This window comes from Heptranchias perlo, chromosome 11, assembly GCF_035084215.1.
Source record: "Heptranchias perlo isolate sHepPer1 chromosome 11, sHepPer1.hap1, whole genome shotgun sequence".
Lineage (NCBI taxonomy): Eukaryota > Metazoa > Chordata > Chondrichthyes > Hexanchiformes > Hexanchidae > Heptranchias > Heptranchias perlo.
In genome coordinates, this window is record NC_090335.1 from 44,978,853 (window position 1) to 44,994,320 (window position 15,468).

Genomic DNA, 15,468 nt, shown 5'->3' on the forward strand with positions numbered 1-15,468 from the left:
GGCGTTGATTTTAATGTCTTGTAAACCTGAACCCTTAAATCTCTGCTCTTCCACATTAGCCTACTTTCCCTCAAAGTACAATTATCACTTATATTTTTTTACCAAAATTTACTACCTTATATTTACTGAAATTGAATTCCATCTGCCATATTTTAGCCTCTTCCATCATCTTATCAATATCGCCTTTGGTTCTCAAAATTATTTACTAAACCCTATTTGAATATTATCTGCAAAATTGGGCACCGCTTCCTCTAGTCCTATATCCAAATCATTGATATACGCAATGAATGGAAGCAGTCCCAGAACAGAACCCAATGCAATACCACTACCTATTTCCAGCACTGAGAAACTGCCTTTAACTCCTTCTCGCTGTTTTCTCCCTTCTAAGCAGTTTGTAATCCAATTTGCTACCCTCCCTCTAATTACAGAGCCCTTAATTGTCTCCTTTGTGATATTGTGTCAAAGGCTTTCTGAAAGTCCATTTATACAACATCCACTGCATTTTACCCACCTGCCAAATCAGTCACTTCCTCAAAGAACCCTGTCAAGTTTGTGAGAGTTCTGTTGGGGAATTCATGTAAAATGTAGGTGACTGAGCAGGCTGCAGCTACATCTTTCTGCAGCCTGTTTCTTTTCCACAGGTAGTGTATGGAACATTGACAGGTGTGTTCAATTTATTGTTCTGCTTGTCACTGCACCTGCCGAGAGAGAAACTAAAGCAAAAACAAGGGCTAGATTTTGCTGCAACAGGGCATCTAATGGCTTCTGCCGTTAGTTAGATTTGCCCCTGCACCCTTCAGCTCAGAACATTTTTGTCCACTAACTTTCTGAAAGTGTGCGCTGACGCGGGAAACAGGACATCTTGGACCTGAGTGAACAGGGCAACCCACTGTGTATCTCCTTAACCAATCAAATTGAAGGATTGTGATTATATTTTTTTAAAATTTCATTTCTTTACCAGGAACAACATAAATTTTTTGATGGGCTCGTGGTGGCCAAACTTGGAGGATCTTTATGAGGCTAATGTACCAGTGTATCGGTTTATTCAGCGTCCTGGAGACCTGGTATGGATAAATGCTGGTACAGTGCACTGGGTTCAGGCCATTGGGTGGTGTAACAACATTGCTTGGAATGTCGGTCCTCTGACAGGTATTATTATTGCATCTGCTGAACTTGTACATACTGTTCATACCTTTACAATAATATATTTGGATTATTTGCAGCACTATATCATTTGTGTACTCAAAAAAATTATTTATACCAAAGAAGTACAGTATCATTTTGAAAGGACTTTTTCCATGACTTATAAGTAACTATTATATATTTCTCCTGTATTATTAGCATTGGGGTTTTGGCCATTTATACAATAAATAAATAGACTAAAGTCTCCTCCTCTGCTACAGACTCAAATTGATTCTTAAAAGAATGTTTCTGCTATACTTTGAATGCTTTGACTTTTGAACTAAAAACTAATTATGTACTCTACAGCAAATCAATATAAACTAGCAGTAGAACGATATGAATGGAATAAGCTACAGAGTGTGAAGTCCATTGTTCCCATGATTCATCTGTCCTGGAACATGGCACGCAACATCAAGGTCTCTGATCCCAAGCTTTTTGAAATGATCAAGTGAGTGTCAACTCATCGGTGGCAGTATTATATAATTCAGAAATTCATGTGTGACTTCAGATATTTAAGACTTTGTATCTCTGCCTAATGTGTTCAGTAATGGAACTTACAAATTTTTTTGTTACATTGTGGATGGGTCATTTTGCCTTGTCAGAAATTCATGTGGGATGTTTAAAACAGTTTTGATTTGGATTGTTTTAGTCTAGAGCTTACTCCAGTGGATTGAATTTACTTGTCTCTTCACTATGACAAATAAGCCTTATTCCCCTCTATAGAGGTACTGTGGGCATGTTTTAAAATTTGTAATCAGTATTTCATTCCTTCTGAATTAGCATCCATATGTAAATAAGGTAGATAAAGAAACTTCGGTTGGATGTTTATGGAGTAGAGAGAGAAGCACTGATGAGGGTAATAAATTATAGAAAATAATTAAGCTACCTGGCAGGTCAATCATGACACCTAATAAATTGACCTCTAAAACAAATTTTAGAAAGCTTTGCCATTTTGTTCAAAATAAATAAAACTAAAAGGTTTTATTGATATTCCTGAAGTTCGAAACAAGTTTGAAAAATAAACCATTACTCATGAGCCCAAATGGCAAGTAACTTATCCAGGCCCAACTTAATGTTGGTTTATTCTTGTGTAAACCTTTGAGTCCAGTTGTGTGCGCTTTTTATATCGTACAGTGACCTGATTTTTTTTTTAAATGAGTTAAGATCATATAATTTTAGCTGATCAGAAACAGCACGAGTGATGATATGGCTGCCGTTATTGATTTATATAGGTGTGTGCATTATATGATTCACTACACAGCCTTATTGTCAAATAAAAATGTCAGTTACAGAATGAATCCATTGCAAATTGACCCTCTGTTTAAACCAAATTATCTCTTCCTACCCCTAACAAAGAGCATCTTGCTAAAATGTCTATAGAGTTTCAAAAGATAAATGAGACAAATACAGCAAACTTTTAATATGTTCAAATCGCACTTTGGTCTCTCCCTACTCCTGGTACCTTTTTTCTTTGAGCACTTCACCTTGTTCCACTCTTCTCGCCTTGCCTTTAAAATTTTTGTTTTCTACAACCCTGCCTCAGCCCCCACCCCATGTTTCACCAAGATTTTTTCCCTCCTTTCCTCCCTCAGCCTCTGCTCCAAGGGATTCCACATCCTCAGTGATTTCAATCTCCATCTCAATTTACCTTGCCCTCTGATTTCACTGCCCTCCTGTCCTCCCTTAACCTATCCCTCCATGTACACTCACCCATATTCAAGGCCACCCCCTCAACCTTACATCTCATGTGGCCTCTATTCCCATTGTCTCAATCATTGACAAGGTTATCTCCAACCACTTTCTTGTATCCCTCACCACCCACAACCCCTACCGTCGTACTTCTCAACCCCTCTCCCAACACAGTTGACCATGCTATCCTCCTCCAACGTCTCCTCCGTTATCCAGCTCAGTTGGGCTTCTCTCATTTGGTTCCACCCTTATCTAGCCAGCGCATCTCCGGCAATGGCTTCACTTCCTGCCCCTGCACCATTAACTCTGGAGTTCCCCCCAAGCATCTATCCTTGGCTGCCTCGTCTTCCTTATCTACAGGCTGCCTTTTGTCGACATCACCCATAGACGTGATGCCAGGTTCTACATGTATCTGACAACATCCAGGTCGACCCCTCCACCACTTCTCTCGATCCTTCCACTGCTTCTGTGTTGTCAGACTGCTTGTCCAACATCCATTCCTGGATGAGCCGCAGTTTCCCCAGCACCTCAAATTTAAAATTCTCATCCTCGTGTTTAAATCCCTATATGGTCTCACCCCTCCCTATCTTGGTAACTTCCTAAAGCCCTCCTGAACACTCCACGTTTCTTCAAGTCTGGCCTCTTGTGACCCTCCTACACCCCATCATAGGCAGTCTTCCCTTTACACGCCTAGGCTCCGCGCTCTGAATTCCCTCCCTAAACCCCTCTGCCTCTTAGACCATAAGCGATAGGAGCAGGAGTAGGCCGTTCGGCCCCTTGAGCCTGCTCCTCCATTTAATGAGATCATGGCTGATCTGATTTTTACCTCCACTCCACTTTCCCGCCCTTTCCCATATCCTTTGACTCCCTTGCTGATCAAAAATTTGTCTACTCAGCCTTGAATGTATTCAATGACTCAGCCTCCACAGCTTTTTGGGGTAAAGAATTCCAAAGGTTCATGACCATGAATGGGAGAAGAAATTCCTCCTCATTTCTGTCTTAAACGGGCAACCCCTTATTCTGAGACTCTGCCCCCCTAGTTTTCTCTCTCTTTTCCTTTAAGACCCACCTTAAAACCCACCTACATTTCCAAGCTGTTAGTCCCCCCACCTAATATCTCTTTGTTTGGCTCGGTGTCAACTTTTGTCTGATTACGTTTCTATAAAGTACCTTGGAGGCGTTTTACTATGTTAAAGGTGCTATATGAATGTACGCTGTTCAATTCAGAAAATATTGCAGTCTTGTTTGCCATTTAAACTTCCATTCATGTTAATAACTGATTAATATATCACTCATTAACAATAGTGACAGATTTATTTTAAATTCCACAAGCTTTCGGAGGCTTCCTCCTTCGTCAGGTGAATGGTATGGGGATCCACACCGTTCACCTGACGAAGGAGGAAGCCTCCGAAAGCTTGATGAATTTAAAATAAATTTGTTGGACTATAACTTGGTGTTGTAAAATTGTTTACAATTGTCAACCCCAGTCCATCACTGGCATCTCCACATCATAGTGACAGAGGCATGGTAGGATGGACCTAATCCACCCCCTCATTTTATTTTATAAATATATAGTGAGTTAGACACAGGCCTTTTACCACCTATGGGACCTGAGTTCTGATTCTGCCAGATGGATGGGATGAAAGTCTCCTCTGTTGGCTATAAGGGTCCTACCTGAGGTGAGTTTGGACAGTCTGAATTCAGTTCACAGGCCCACAAGAATGAACAATCCCTAATGCAGCAATCTTAGAGAGGCCAGATGGTGTGGCGCAATAGAAAAATATCACACTGGTGCAGTAGGAGGTGTGCTTTTGAAATTAGTCCTGAGACCTGCTGTTGAGTAGAGGGAACATTACATTTAGCATGCTAAGCTGCCTTGAGAGCGCTTAGTGCTAACACTGGGTCCTCAGCATTAGTACCTCAAACCTTGATTAACACAAAAATTACCAAAAAAAACCCCACGTTGTAGGTGAGCTAAAACTTGCCTAATTTCTTGTTGGCACATATTTTTTGAGTGTGAAATGTATTGTTTATTCCTAATCTATCTTCTAAATTTTGGTTACTAAACAACCGATTTCATTTTGCTTTTAAGTAGTACTGATGGCCGTTGGTCTGAGCTAATTTGAAAACACGTGGTTTTCTAAGTAACCCACTGGCGAAGTATCTTGGTTTCCCATGTCACATAACTAGTCTTAACTAGTCTGAATCCCAGTCTTACCCAACATTCTCACTTTAACCCAGATGTGGGATTGATGACCATGGCTGAGTCATTAAATGGAGCACTGAGCAGAGGGAAGGTGTCCAGCAGATAAGAGAGAAAATTGGCGAGGGTTCCACCTCAAGCTGCACTTCACCTGTACTATTGGGCCGCCACAAAGTGGTGGAGACCATAAAGGTATTTGATTGCCTGCCTATCCTCTGGGGCCTCCAGTCAAAGTATGGGAGGATATAAGAAGAGAAAAGACAGGGGGATGGGAGGTGATTTGCTAAAATTAAAAGCATCTGAAGTATTGATTTCTTTCTTTAGGTACTGCCTGCTGAGAACCCTCAAGCAATGCCAGATGTTAAGAGAAGCTCTCATCAGCACAGGCAAAGAGATTGTATGGCATGGTCGTACAAAGGATGAGCCTGCACACTACTGCAGCATTTGTGAGGTCAGTAAAACTTACACTTTCTGTTCAAGATAATGGTAAATTAAGTTAAGAGAAGTCTGGTCAATTTTAATTCATTTGTAATTAATATTGACCATATTTAAATTGGATGCTGTTTTACTTGATTTTGCTTTCCTTCCTTCTCCACCCCACCCCCCATCAACAAAAAATGCCTTTAAAGCTTTGTGAGGAGCTGCTTGTAAGTGAATATATTTTATATGAAATGACCGACTTAATCACACTTTCCCAATTTCTGAAAGACCCAATCCAGATAGATGGTGCTTAATTGGGAAGTTCACTGCTGAAATAAGAGCATGATGGCAGAAACTCTGCTTGTTGGGAATGAGACTTAAAATGGCTCATTAGTCAAAAAGGTATTATCCTAAGTTTTGAACTTGGTAGAATTAGTGACAAATACAAAATCTGGATTCATATTAGGTCACAGTATTCTAACAGTGGATTCATTTTTCTTATGACCTTTCCTTGGATATGGGCACCAAAACAACATGATGTACGTTAATTTAAAATTATTTTGCCTATTAAAGTGCGTGCCAGTGCTGGAGAATGGAGTATCTTTTCTACTCTTGTCACTTAGGATCGGGTATTCCGCAGGAAGATGTCGAATAAAGTTCCTTTTATTTATTCACAATGTGCCTCAGCCCAACCCCCTTCCTCCTGCACCAATATGAATTTTTCTGCTTCCGAAACCAGAGAAATCTAATTCCTAAACCAGACAAAGACAGAACGAACTTGCATTTATAAAGTACCTTTCACAGCCTCAGGACATATCAAACGCTTCAGACAATTACGTTTTTTTTATTGAAGTGTAGTCACTGTTCTAGTATCGGCAACACAGCAGCCACCTTGCACACAACAAGCTCCCTCCCACAAACAGCAATGAGATAAATCATCAGTTAATCTGTTTTTGTTGGTTGTTGGTTGAGGGATAAATATTAGCTCAGACATCAGGAGAACATGGGAACATAAGAATTGCTAGACGAAAAAAGACCAAGATCCATCTGGTTTGCCTTCCACCATCCTGGTAGTTGCATGCTACAACAATAATGGAGTTGTTAATTAATCATGGCAATCGATCTCTATCAGTTAGTCTACAACAGACCCAGGCATGAGACAAGGAAATTACCCCGTGGTGAAAAACTTTGGGAACCAGAGGTCCAAAGTCGCCTTTTTCTCACAAGCATGCTACATTTACTTTATATTATGCCTCAAGTTACTCATATACAGTAACCCAAAATATTTTCTGGAAGAAATCTGTCTAATTTGCATTTGAATGAATCACCGTTATCTAGGAGCGTGTTCCATAGATATACCACTCGTTCACTGAAATAATGTATAATAATAATTGTGAATCAAGAGGTGAAAGGGAGGGAGGCACTTAAAACATTTACAATCACCAGGGAAAGAGTTTTGAAAAAAATATTAGAACTAAAAGCTGACAGGTCCCCAAGTCCTGACTGACTTCATCCTAAGATCTTAAAAGAAGTAGCTGCAGAGATAGTAGATGCATTGGTATTAATTTTCCAAAATTCCCTAGATTCTGGAAGGGTCCCATCAGATTGGAAAATAACGAATGTAACTCCTCTATTCAAGAAAGGAGGGAGACAGAAAGCAGGAAACTACAGACTAGTTAGTTTAACATCTGTCATAGGGAAAATGCTAGAATCTATTATTAAGGAGGTTATAGCAGGGCACTTAGAAAATCAGGCAGAGTCAACACGGCTTTGTGAAAGGGAAATCATGTTTGACTAATTTATTAGAGTTCTTTGAGGAAGTAACAAGCAACATGGATAAAGGGGACCCTGTGGATGTGGTGTACTTGGATTTCCAGAAGGCTTTTGACAAGAAGCCACTTCAAAGGCTACTACACAAAATAAGAGCTCATGGTGTAGGGGGTAACATATTAGCATGGATAAAGGATTGGTTAGCTAACAGGAAACAGAGAATAGGCATAAATGGGTCATTTTCAGGTTGGCAAGATGTGACGAGTGGAGTGCCACAGGGATCAGTGCTGGGGCCTCAACTATTCACAATCTATATCAATGACATGGATGAAGGGACCGAATGTATGGTTGTTAAATTTGCTGATGACACAAAGGTAGGTAGGAAAGTAAGTTGTGAAGAGGACATAAGGAGTCTGCGAAGGGATATAGATAGGTTAAGTGAGTGGGCAAAAATTTGGCAGTTGGAGTATAATGTGGGAAAATGTGAACTTGTCCACTTTGGCAGGAGGAATAGAAAAGCAGTATATCTGAATGGAGAGAGACCTGGGTGTCCGAGTACATGAATCACAAAAGTTAGTATGCAGATACAGCAAGTGATTAGGAAGGCAAATGGAATGTTGTCATTTATTTCAAGGGGAATGGAATATAAAAGTAGAGATGTTTTGCTACAGTCGTACAGGGCATTGTTGAGACCACATCTAGAATACTGTGTGCAGTTTTGGTCTCCTTATTTAAGAAAGAACATAATTGCTTTGGAGGCGGTTCAAAGAAGGTTCACTCGACTGATTCCTGGGATGAGGGGATTATCTAAAGAGGAAAGGTTGGACAAGTTGGGGCTGTATACACTGGAGTTTAGAAGAATGAGAGGTGATCTTATTGAAACATAAGATACTGAGGGGACTAGAAGGGGTAGATGCTGAGGGGATGTTTCTCCTTGTGGGAGAGACTAGAACTAGGGGCCACCATTTAAAAATAAGGGGTCTCCCATTTAAGACAGAGTTGAGGAGAAATTTTTTCTCTGAGGGTCGTGAATCTGTGGAACTCCCTTCCCCAGAGCGCGGTGGAGGCAGGGTCATTGAATATTATTAAGGCTGAGTTAGATAGATTCCTGATTAACAAGGGAGTCAAAGGTTATAGTAGGTAGATGGTAAAGTAGGGTTGAGGTCACAATCATATCAGCCATGATCTTATCAAATGACAGAACAGGCTCGAGGGGCCAAATGGCCTAGTCCTCTGTTAATTCGTATGTTTGTATGCAGGTTAGTTTTGAATATACTTCCCTACAAGTGCAACCTGTGTCCTCTGGTTCTATTATTCTGGACATGATGAAAAATCTTGTCATGTTGTACATTATTTAGTCCTTTTTCAAAATCCTAAAAACAGCAGTCATATAGCCTCTCAACCTTCTCTTTTCCAGTGAGGACATGCCCAATTTTCATAATTACTAGTCATACACCAATCCCACCGTTCTGTCAATCATTCTTGTTGCCCTCTTCTGTATCCTTTCTATATCCAGCTGCAATATCCTTTTTGTTCAGCGGTGAACAGAACTGTACACAATATTCTAAGTGTACAGATGATTTATAATCTGTACCAATGATTTATAAAGTGGCAGGATTACTTCACTATTCCGGCTCAAAATTGACATTTTAACTCCCCTGCTCTTTGTCGAATAGTGCTATGGGATCTTTTACATCCACTTGAGAGGGCAAATAGGGCCTTGGATTAACATCTCATCCAAAAATGGCACCTCTGATGGTGCACACTCCCTCAGTACTGCACTGAAATGTGAGCCTGAATTATGTGCCCTAATCCTGGAGTGGGGCTTGAGCCCACAACCTTCTGACTCAGAGGGAAGACTACTACCACGGGGCCACAGCTAACAAATTTTAGCTCCTATAACTACTTTTAGTACGTGAGATTCCCAAGTTAGGATCAATTTCTGCCACGCTGTTGGTAGTTCCATGCATTGGGTCTGCATCCATTGGGAGCTCGGTTGAGATTGCTTGAGTTCATCATGTACAATTCAGCAGAAAAAGGGAGAATTTAGTCACAACATTTCAAGAACTGGGTACAAATCCAACCTAGAGGCAAAAGGGCAATGTATTTAACCTATTGAACTACTCAGTCCCCAACTGCTGTACATTTTAATGAAAGTGGGTGACATTACATGATCTATAGTATGTCTTTTTAATTCTAAAGCATTGTAGAAGAACTGGGGGAAAATGCTAAGAGAACATGTGGAAATAATTAAAATCAAGTATGCATGAAAGCAGTGATGATGTCAAATTGTATTTTTGTTGCGGGAAAGTAATTTATAATAATAATGTTCTATTAAATAATGGTAATATTTATTTCTTTGCAACAGGTGGAAGTTTTTGATCTGCTTTTTGTCACTAATGAGAGTAACTCACGGAAGACCTATGTAGTGCATTGCCAGGATTGTGCTCGTAAGGCCAGTGGAAACCTTGACAATTTTGTAGTGCTGGAACAATACAAAATGGAGGACCTGATGCAAATCTATGACCAGTTCACATTAGTAAGTTAATTGAATACAATAGGCAACATATTTGAAAAGTGTTCTTATTGTAACTGTAAAGATGAGACAGTACTTTAGTAATTCTGGCATTATTAGGCCCAATAATTCAGTCTCTATCTGAGCTATACTGACCAGAAAGAAACCAGGTTCAATCCTCAGTCTGTGCTGAGTTAATTAATCTCAATGGGGATTGTACAATTGGCCACAGTACCCTGAGGATAGGCAAGAGAAAATCAGCCAGGGTTCTCACCTCTAATCACTGTACAGTGACCCGTATGGAAATTGCATATCGGTTGATATACACTAGTGGATACAGGATTGAGCTCAGCTGTGACATTGTCTACAGTTGGATGGCCTGCTGACATAACTATTGAAGCTTGTTAGAGTAAAGAACACTTGGTCAAGATACTGGAGCCTGGCTAGCATCTTTGGAATTGTGCCAGGTGTGGGAGTCAACACTGTTGGGTGAAGAAAACAAAATATTAAGCAGAAAAAAGTTTGGAATTCTCAAACTGATGGAGAAGCTGAGCAATATTAATGCTAATTAGCATAAATATATCTTTTTGTTGTGCTGAACAAAAATAAACTGATCAAGATCACAGACCAGGAAATGATGGGGAGAGCATTTTGAATGCACAAAAATGGTAGTGAGGACTTGGAATATAAAAGTTAAGTCACTATATAAAAAGAAACACTTGCCAACTTTCTCCCCTAGTTTTCCATTTTTCAATCCTTAGTAGGTATTGATTCCTTGCTTCTGGTATGTTTCCACTATTACTTTGCTCAAGTTGCCATTCTTCCTGTATAAATTTTGACGGTGATAGAAAGGTAATTAACCATTGCGGGGTGGGGAATTATGGCCACACTTGGCCTTATCCTCACCGGCATTCATCCTTGCGCACTTCCATCAGGGGTTGTTGAATAGCTGTCAGCCTTGGAAAACTGCAATGGACTTTCCTCCTTCCCCCAGCCCCCCCCCCCCACCCCGCCCCATACCGAGGAATTGGCAATGTACAGATGCTTTTGATTAATGTCAGTTGAAATCCACTTGCATTGGATCTATCGCTTTACGGATCACCGTGTAGTGTAATTTATTCTCATTTAAAATCTGTTCTTTCTGTTGCAGGCCCCTCCACTGCCTTCATCCTCATCTTGACACGTATTGTTTTATGGACAACTAGCGAAACATCTTTGGTATTCAGGATGTGACATCAACTTCCACTGTGTTACACCACTGATTTTTGGCTATCCCATGTGGCTGCTGACTGAAAACTGTGTGTCTATGCAACCTTCCAAGTGCGGAGTGTCAACAGTACTGGATAGGAGTGGAACTGCTCCTTTTCCAGGATAAATGAATTCAAGTAAAGCTGTTTTAGCTGTACCTATAAATAACTTTTCATATTTTGTATATATCAGAGAAAAACTGGCAACATCACACAAAGACTACTGACTTGAAGACATTCTTTTTTGTATTACTCTGTCTTGGGCTGATGAATTGGTTTCATCATCTTTTTTCATTCAGATTTTTCCCTTTAAAAGTACTAGCTTAGCTGGTCATTTTTGTATGGTAGTTAGGAATTTTAAGTCTCTCTTGAGGGCAACATCTATTAAGAAAATTTTGTAATGTGAAAAGTTAGATGAGAGAGAATTTTTTTTACTGCTTTTATGTTCATCTGTCTTGTTATTTTGAAACCATGATGTTTAAATTTGTTCTGGTTTCCTAGTTAAACTAAACAGCCAAGTCACAGATAAATGGGTTGCACATAGACTAAGGAATAAACTTCAGATTTGTGATTTTTTTTTGTTTTGTTTCTAATCTTGATGTAAATTTACACTATTTATAAATGCATATTTATTCCTTGAAAATATTTGTGGATGGAATGCTGTTATTTTTTCCCAGAATACCTGCCATTAAAATTTTACGGAGTTCTGTCATTTCAAACACTACTCCTAATACGTTTTCTATGTATGAAATAAAAACTGTTGAGCATTGTAATCTTTGAAACATTTAACAATTTATATTCAGGGAAGATTTTTGCATATGTTAGTTTATGTATCTTGAAATTCAATATTGCATGACTAAACTCAGGGCAAGCTTTCCTTTGTTATCATAAATGTTGATGCATTAGCATCTGAAAAGTATAGTGTGCTTCTCCCAGTATTACCCACTGCCAGTTGAAACCTTGTGCTTCATTAAGGGAGCCACTGTGCTTACAATTGAGTTCAAAGTAATTTTAAAACAAAAAAGTTTTATTTAATTAGAGACATAGTAATGTAAAGTTTATTTATCTTTAGAGTTTTCTTGGCACGATGAGCATCACGGATCGCTGTTACACCAGAGCCTGTGGTCTTGTGCACTAATGGCTCTAAAAGTTAAATACAAGTTTGTTATATTTCTATAATTGAGTTGTATTGGAGGCTGATTTGTGATTGTTTTTTTCCCCGTTATAGTGGGAGGTGTTTAAAAATACAGATGTTGCAACTTTGAGTAGTTTTTTTTAAAAGCTGTGATCACTTTGTCAAAATATTTATTCACCTGATAAGTAAGATTTCACGCAAAAAATTTGGTTTTGACTTTAAAAAAGCATAAATGTGCATTAATGTTTTGTTTATGATTTAAACCTACTAAGTAATTCTTACTTGACTTTGGGAGAAACAAGTTATGAGACTATTGAACATAGGGCATAGGTCCAGACTGGCAGTTGGCCTGACTAAAGCTCTATATTACCTGCATCTTGTCCAACCTTTCACATTAACTTCTGGTGGTGCAGGCCATTTTTCTTAATTTGGTCCAAGATGGAGAGCAATGTACCTTCAAAAATTGTGTTCTAATAGTGTCATATGCAAGAAAGGGGAAAATAAACTAATGTTTTGGGATTGATTAAGAGAAAAATATGGCAACAGAAAGACTGAAGTAACAGAAGATGAGAAAGAAAAAAGTACAAAATAGTTGGAGTCAAAAGGATTTCACTCCTGGGTTTGAATCCAGGATGAAATCAAAGTCTCTCTGTTTGCTGCGTCAATGCTAGAGAATGGAATGTTTTCCAACTTTTGGCGCTACCAGGTCATGAATAGCTAGCATCAGGTGCAGGTGAAAACTCCGGCTTCTCTAATAATCCTAACTTCAGGAGAGCACCCTCTCTGTTTTGCCAATGGGATTTTTGTTTGCACTCCCCACACCAGCTGTCCTTATTGTCTTTGTGTTAGGTTGCCAGTATGTGCTATACTGTGGGGAAATTTGGACTGCAGTCCCATGCTGATTAGGGACTAAGTTGAGACTGCTCAAACAAATACAGTAATAATGCAGCAAACAGAGAGTTTCATCTCATCCAATGGCTGGGTTTGAACCAGGCCCCAGAAGTGAAAGGGCAATATGCTTATCCAGCCTTTCTACCAAAACTTCTGTTGTGTAATATTTAACAGTTTGTTGCTCCAGTTATGGTGGTTTAACTAATTGAAAATGTAAAGCTTGCATTCTCTTATTCAGGCCGGTGTCCTCTGGAAATTATTCAAACTCTGTAGGTCATTCTTAAACAACTTGTGTACAATTTTGTGAAGAAAATTTAAGACGGCACCACATGCAATCAGGATATCAGCCTTTGGGAACTAGTTTTCAGATGGCTGGCATGAGGCCATGCTACCCACAGAAACAAGCCAAGTTCTTTATCCAAGCTATTTATGGCACTAAGACCTTTATTTGAATATTTTGATGATGTGGTATTCAGGTGTTTTAAAGCCTGAGAAAAATTATAACCACCAGCATTGCATTAATCATTAGTTGAGGAGCAAAACTCAAACCTTTTACAGGGGCATAGATTGCAGTGCTGGAGAGAGAGGATGTCCTTGAGGGGTCAAGGTCAGAATCTATATGGTTACAGTTAAGAAACAAGAGGCGCCATTTCAGTACTGGGTGTATTCTATAGGCCACCAACTAGTGGGAAGGATATAGAGGAGGAAATTTGCAGGGAAATTACAGCGGTGCAAGAACTATAAGAGTAGTGATAATGGGAGACTTAATTATCCTAATACAGACTGGGATAGCAATAGTGTAAAAGGCAAAGGGGGAGGAATTTCTGAAGTGTGTTCAGGAGAACTTTCTTGATCAGTGTGTTTCCGGCCCAATGAGGAAGGAGGCATTGCTGGATCTAGTTTTAGGGAATGAAATGGAGCAAATGTCAGTGGGGGAATATTTAGGGAACAGTGATTATAATATCATAATGTTTAGAATAGTTATGGAAAAAGATAAGGAGCGTTCTAGAGTAAAAATACTTAATTGGTGGAGGATCAATTTCAGTGGGTTGAGAATGGATCTGACCCGGGTAAATTGGAATCAAAGATTGGCAAGCAAAACTAATGGAACAATGGGCGGTTTTTAAAGAGGAGATGGTTCGAGTACAATCTAGGTACATTCCTACGAGGGGGAAAGGTATGGCAACCAAAGCCAGAGCTCCCTTGAGGAGTTAAGGATACTATTAGATTACAAAAAGAGGCCTATAATGTTGCCAAGAAGAGTAGTAAGCCTGAAGATTGGGAGAGTTTTAGAAACAAGCAAAGGCCAACCAAAAAATTGATAAGGGAGAAAATAGAATATGAAAGTAAACTGACAAGAAATGTAAAAACAGATTGTAACAGCTTCTACAAGTATGTAAAAAGGAAAAGAGTAGCAAAAGTAAACGTTGGTCCCTTAGAAGCTGAGGCAGGAGAAATTATAATGGGGAATCAGGAAATGGCAGATGTGTTAAACAAATATTTTGTATCTGTCTTCACAGTAGAAGACACAAAAAAACATACCAGAAATAGTGGGGAACCAAGGGACTAATGAGAGTGAGGAACTTAAAGTAATTAATATCAGTGGAGAAAAAGTACTTGAGAAACTAATGGGACTAAAAGCTGATAAATCCCCTGGACCTGATGGCCTACATCTGAGGGTTCTAAAAGAGGTAGCTGCAGAGATAGTGGATGCATTGGTTATGATCTTCCAAAATTCCCTAGATTCTAGAATGGTCCCAGCAGATTAGAAGGTAGCAAATGTAACCCCACTATTCAAGAAAGGAAGGAGAGAGAAAACAGGGAACTACAGACCAATTAGCCTGACATCAGTCGTTGGGAAAATGTTGGAATCCATTATTAAGGAAGTGGTAACAGGACACTTAAATCATAATATGATTAGGCAAAGTTTTATAAAAGGGAAATCGTGTTTGACAAATTTATTAGTTTGAGGATGTAACTATCAGGGTAGATAAAGGGGAACCAGTGGATGTAGTATATTTGGATTTTCAAAAGGCATTGATAAGCTGCCACATAAAAGGTTGTTACGCAAGATACGGGCTCATGGGGTTAGGGGTCACATAGTAGCATGGATAGAGGATTGGTTAATGGTCAAGAAACAGAGAGTAGGGATAAATGGATCATTTTCAGGTTGGCAGGCTATAACTAATGGGGTGCTGCAAGGATCGGTGCTTGGGCCTCGGCTATTTACAATCTATATTAATGACTTCGAGGAAGGGACCGAATGTAATGTATCCAAGCTTGCTGACGATACAAAGCTACGTGGGAAAGTAAGCTGTGAGGAGGACACAAAGAGTCTGCAAAGGGATATAGACAGGTTAAGTGAGTGGGCAAGAAGGTGGCAGATGGAGTATAATGTGGCGAAATGTAAGGTTAT

The 15,468-nt window shown here is 39.5% G+C and overlaps 1 protein-coding gene across 2 annotated transcripts in view; it reads left to right on the forward strand.

The window, feature by feature from the left end:
* The window catches only part of kdm6a (lysine (K)-specific demethylase 6A), a 230,591-nt gene extending 218,284 nt beyond the window's left edge, over positions 1–12,307 (forward strand). For both annotated transcript variants that reach the window (XM_067992901.1, XM_067992902.1), the window contains 5 exons: positions 962–1,149; positions 1,489–1,630; positions 5,399–5,525; positions 9,633–9,803; positions 10,930–12,307. In XM_067992901.1, the coding sequence (XP_067849002.1) occupies positions 962–1,149; positions 1,489–1,630; positions 5,399–5,525; positions 9,633–9,803; positions 10,930–10,959 (658 nt within the window). In that variant the 3' untranslated portion in view covers positions 10,960–12,307. The remainder of the gene's footprint in view (positions 1–961; positions 1,150–1,488; positions 1,631–5,398; positions 5,526–9,632; positions 9,804–10,929) is intronic.
* The last annotated feature ends 3,161 nt before the right edge of the window (positions 12,308–15,468 follow it).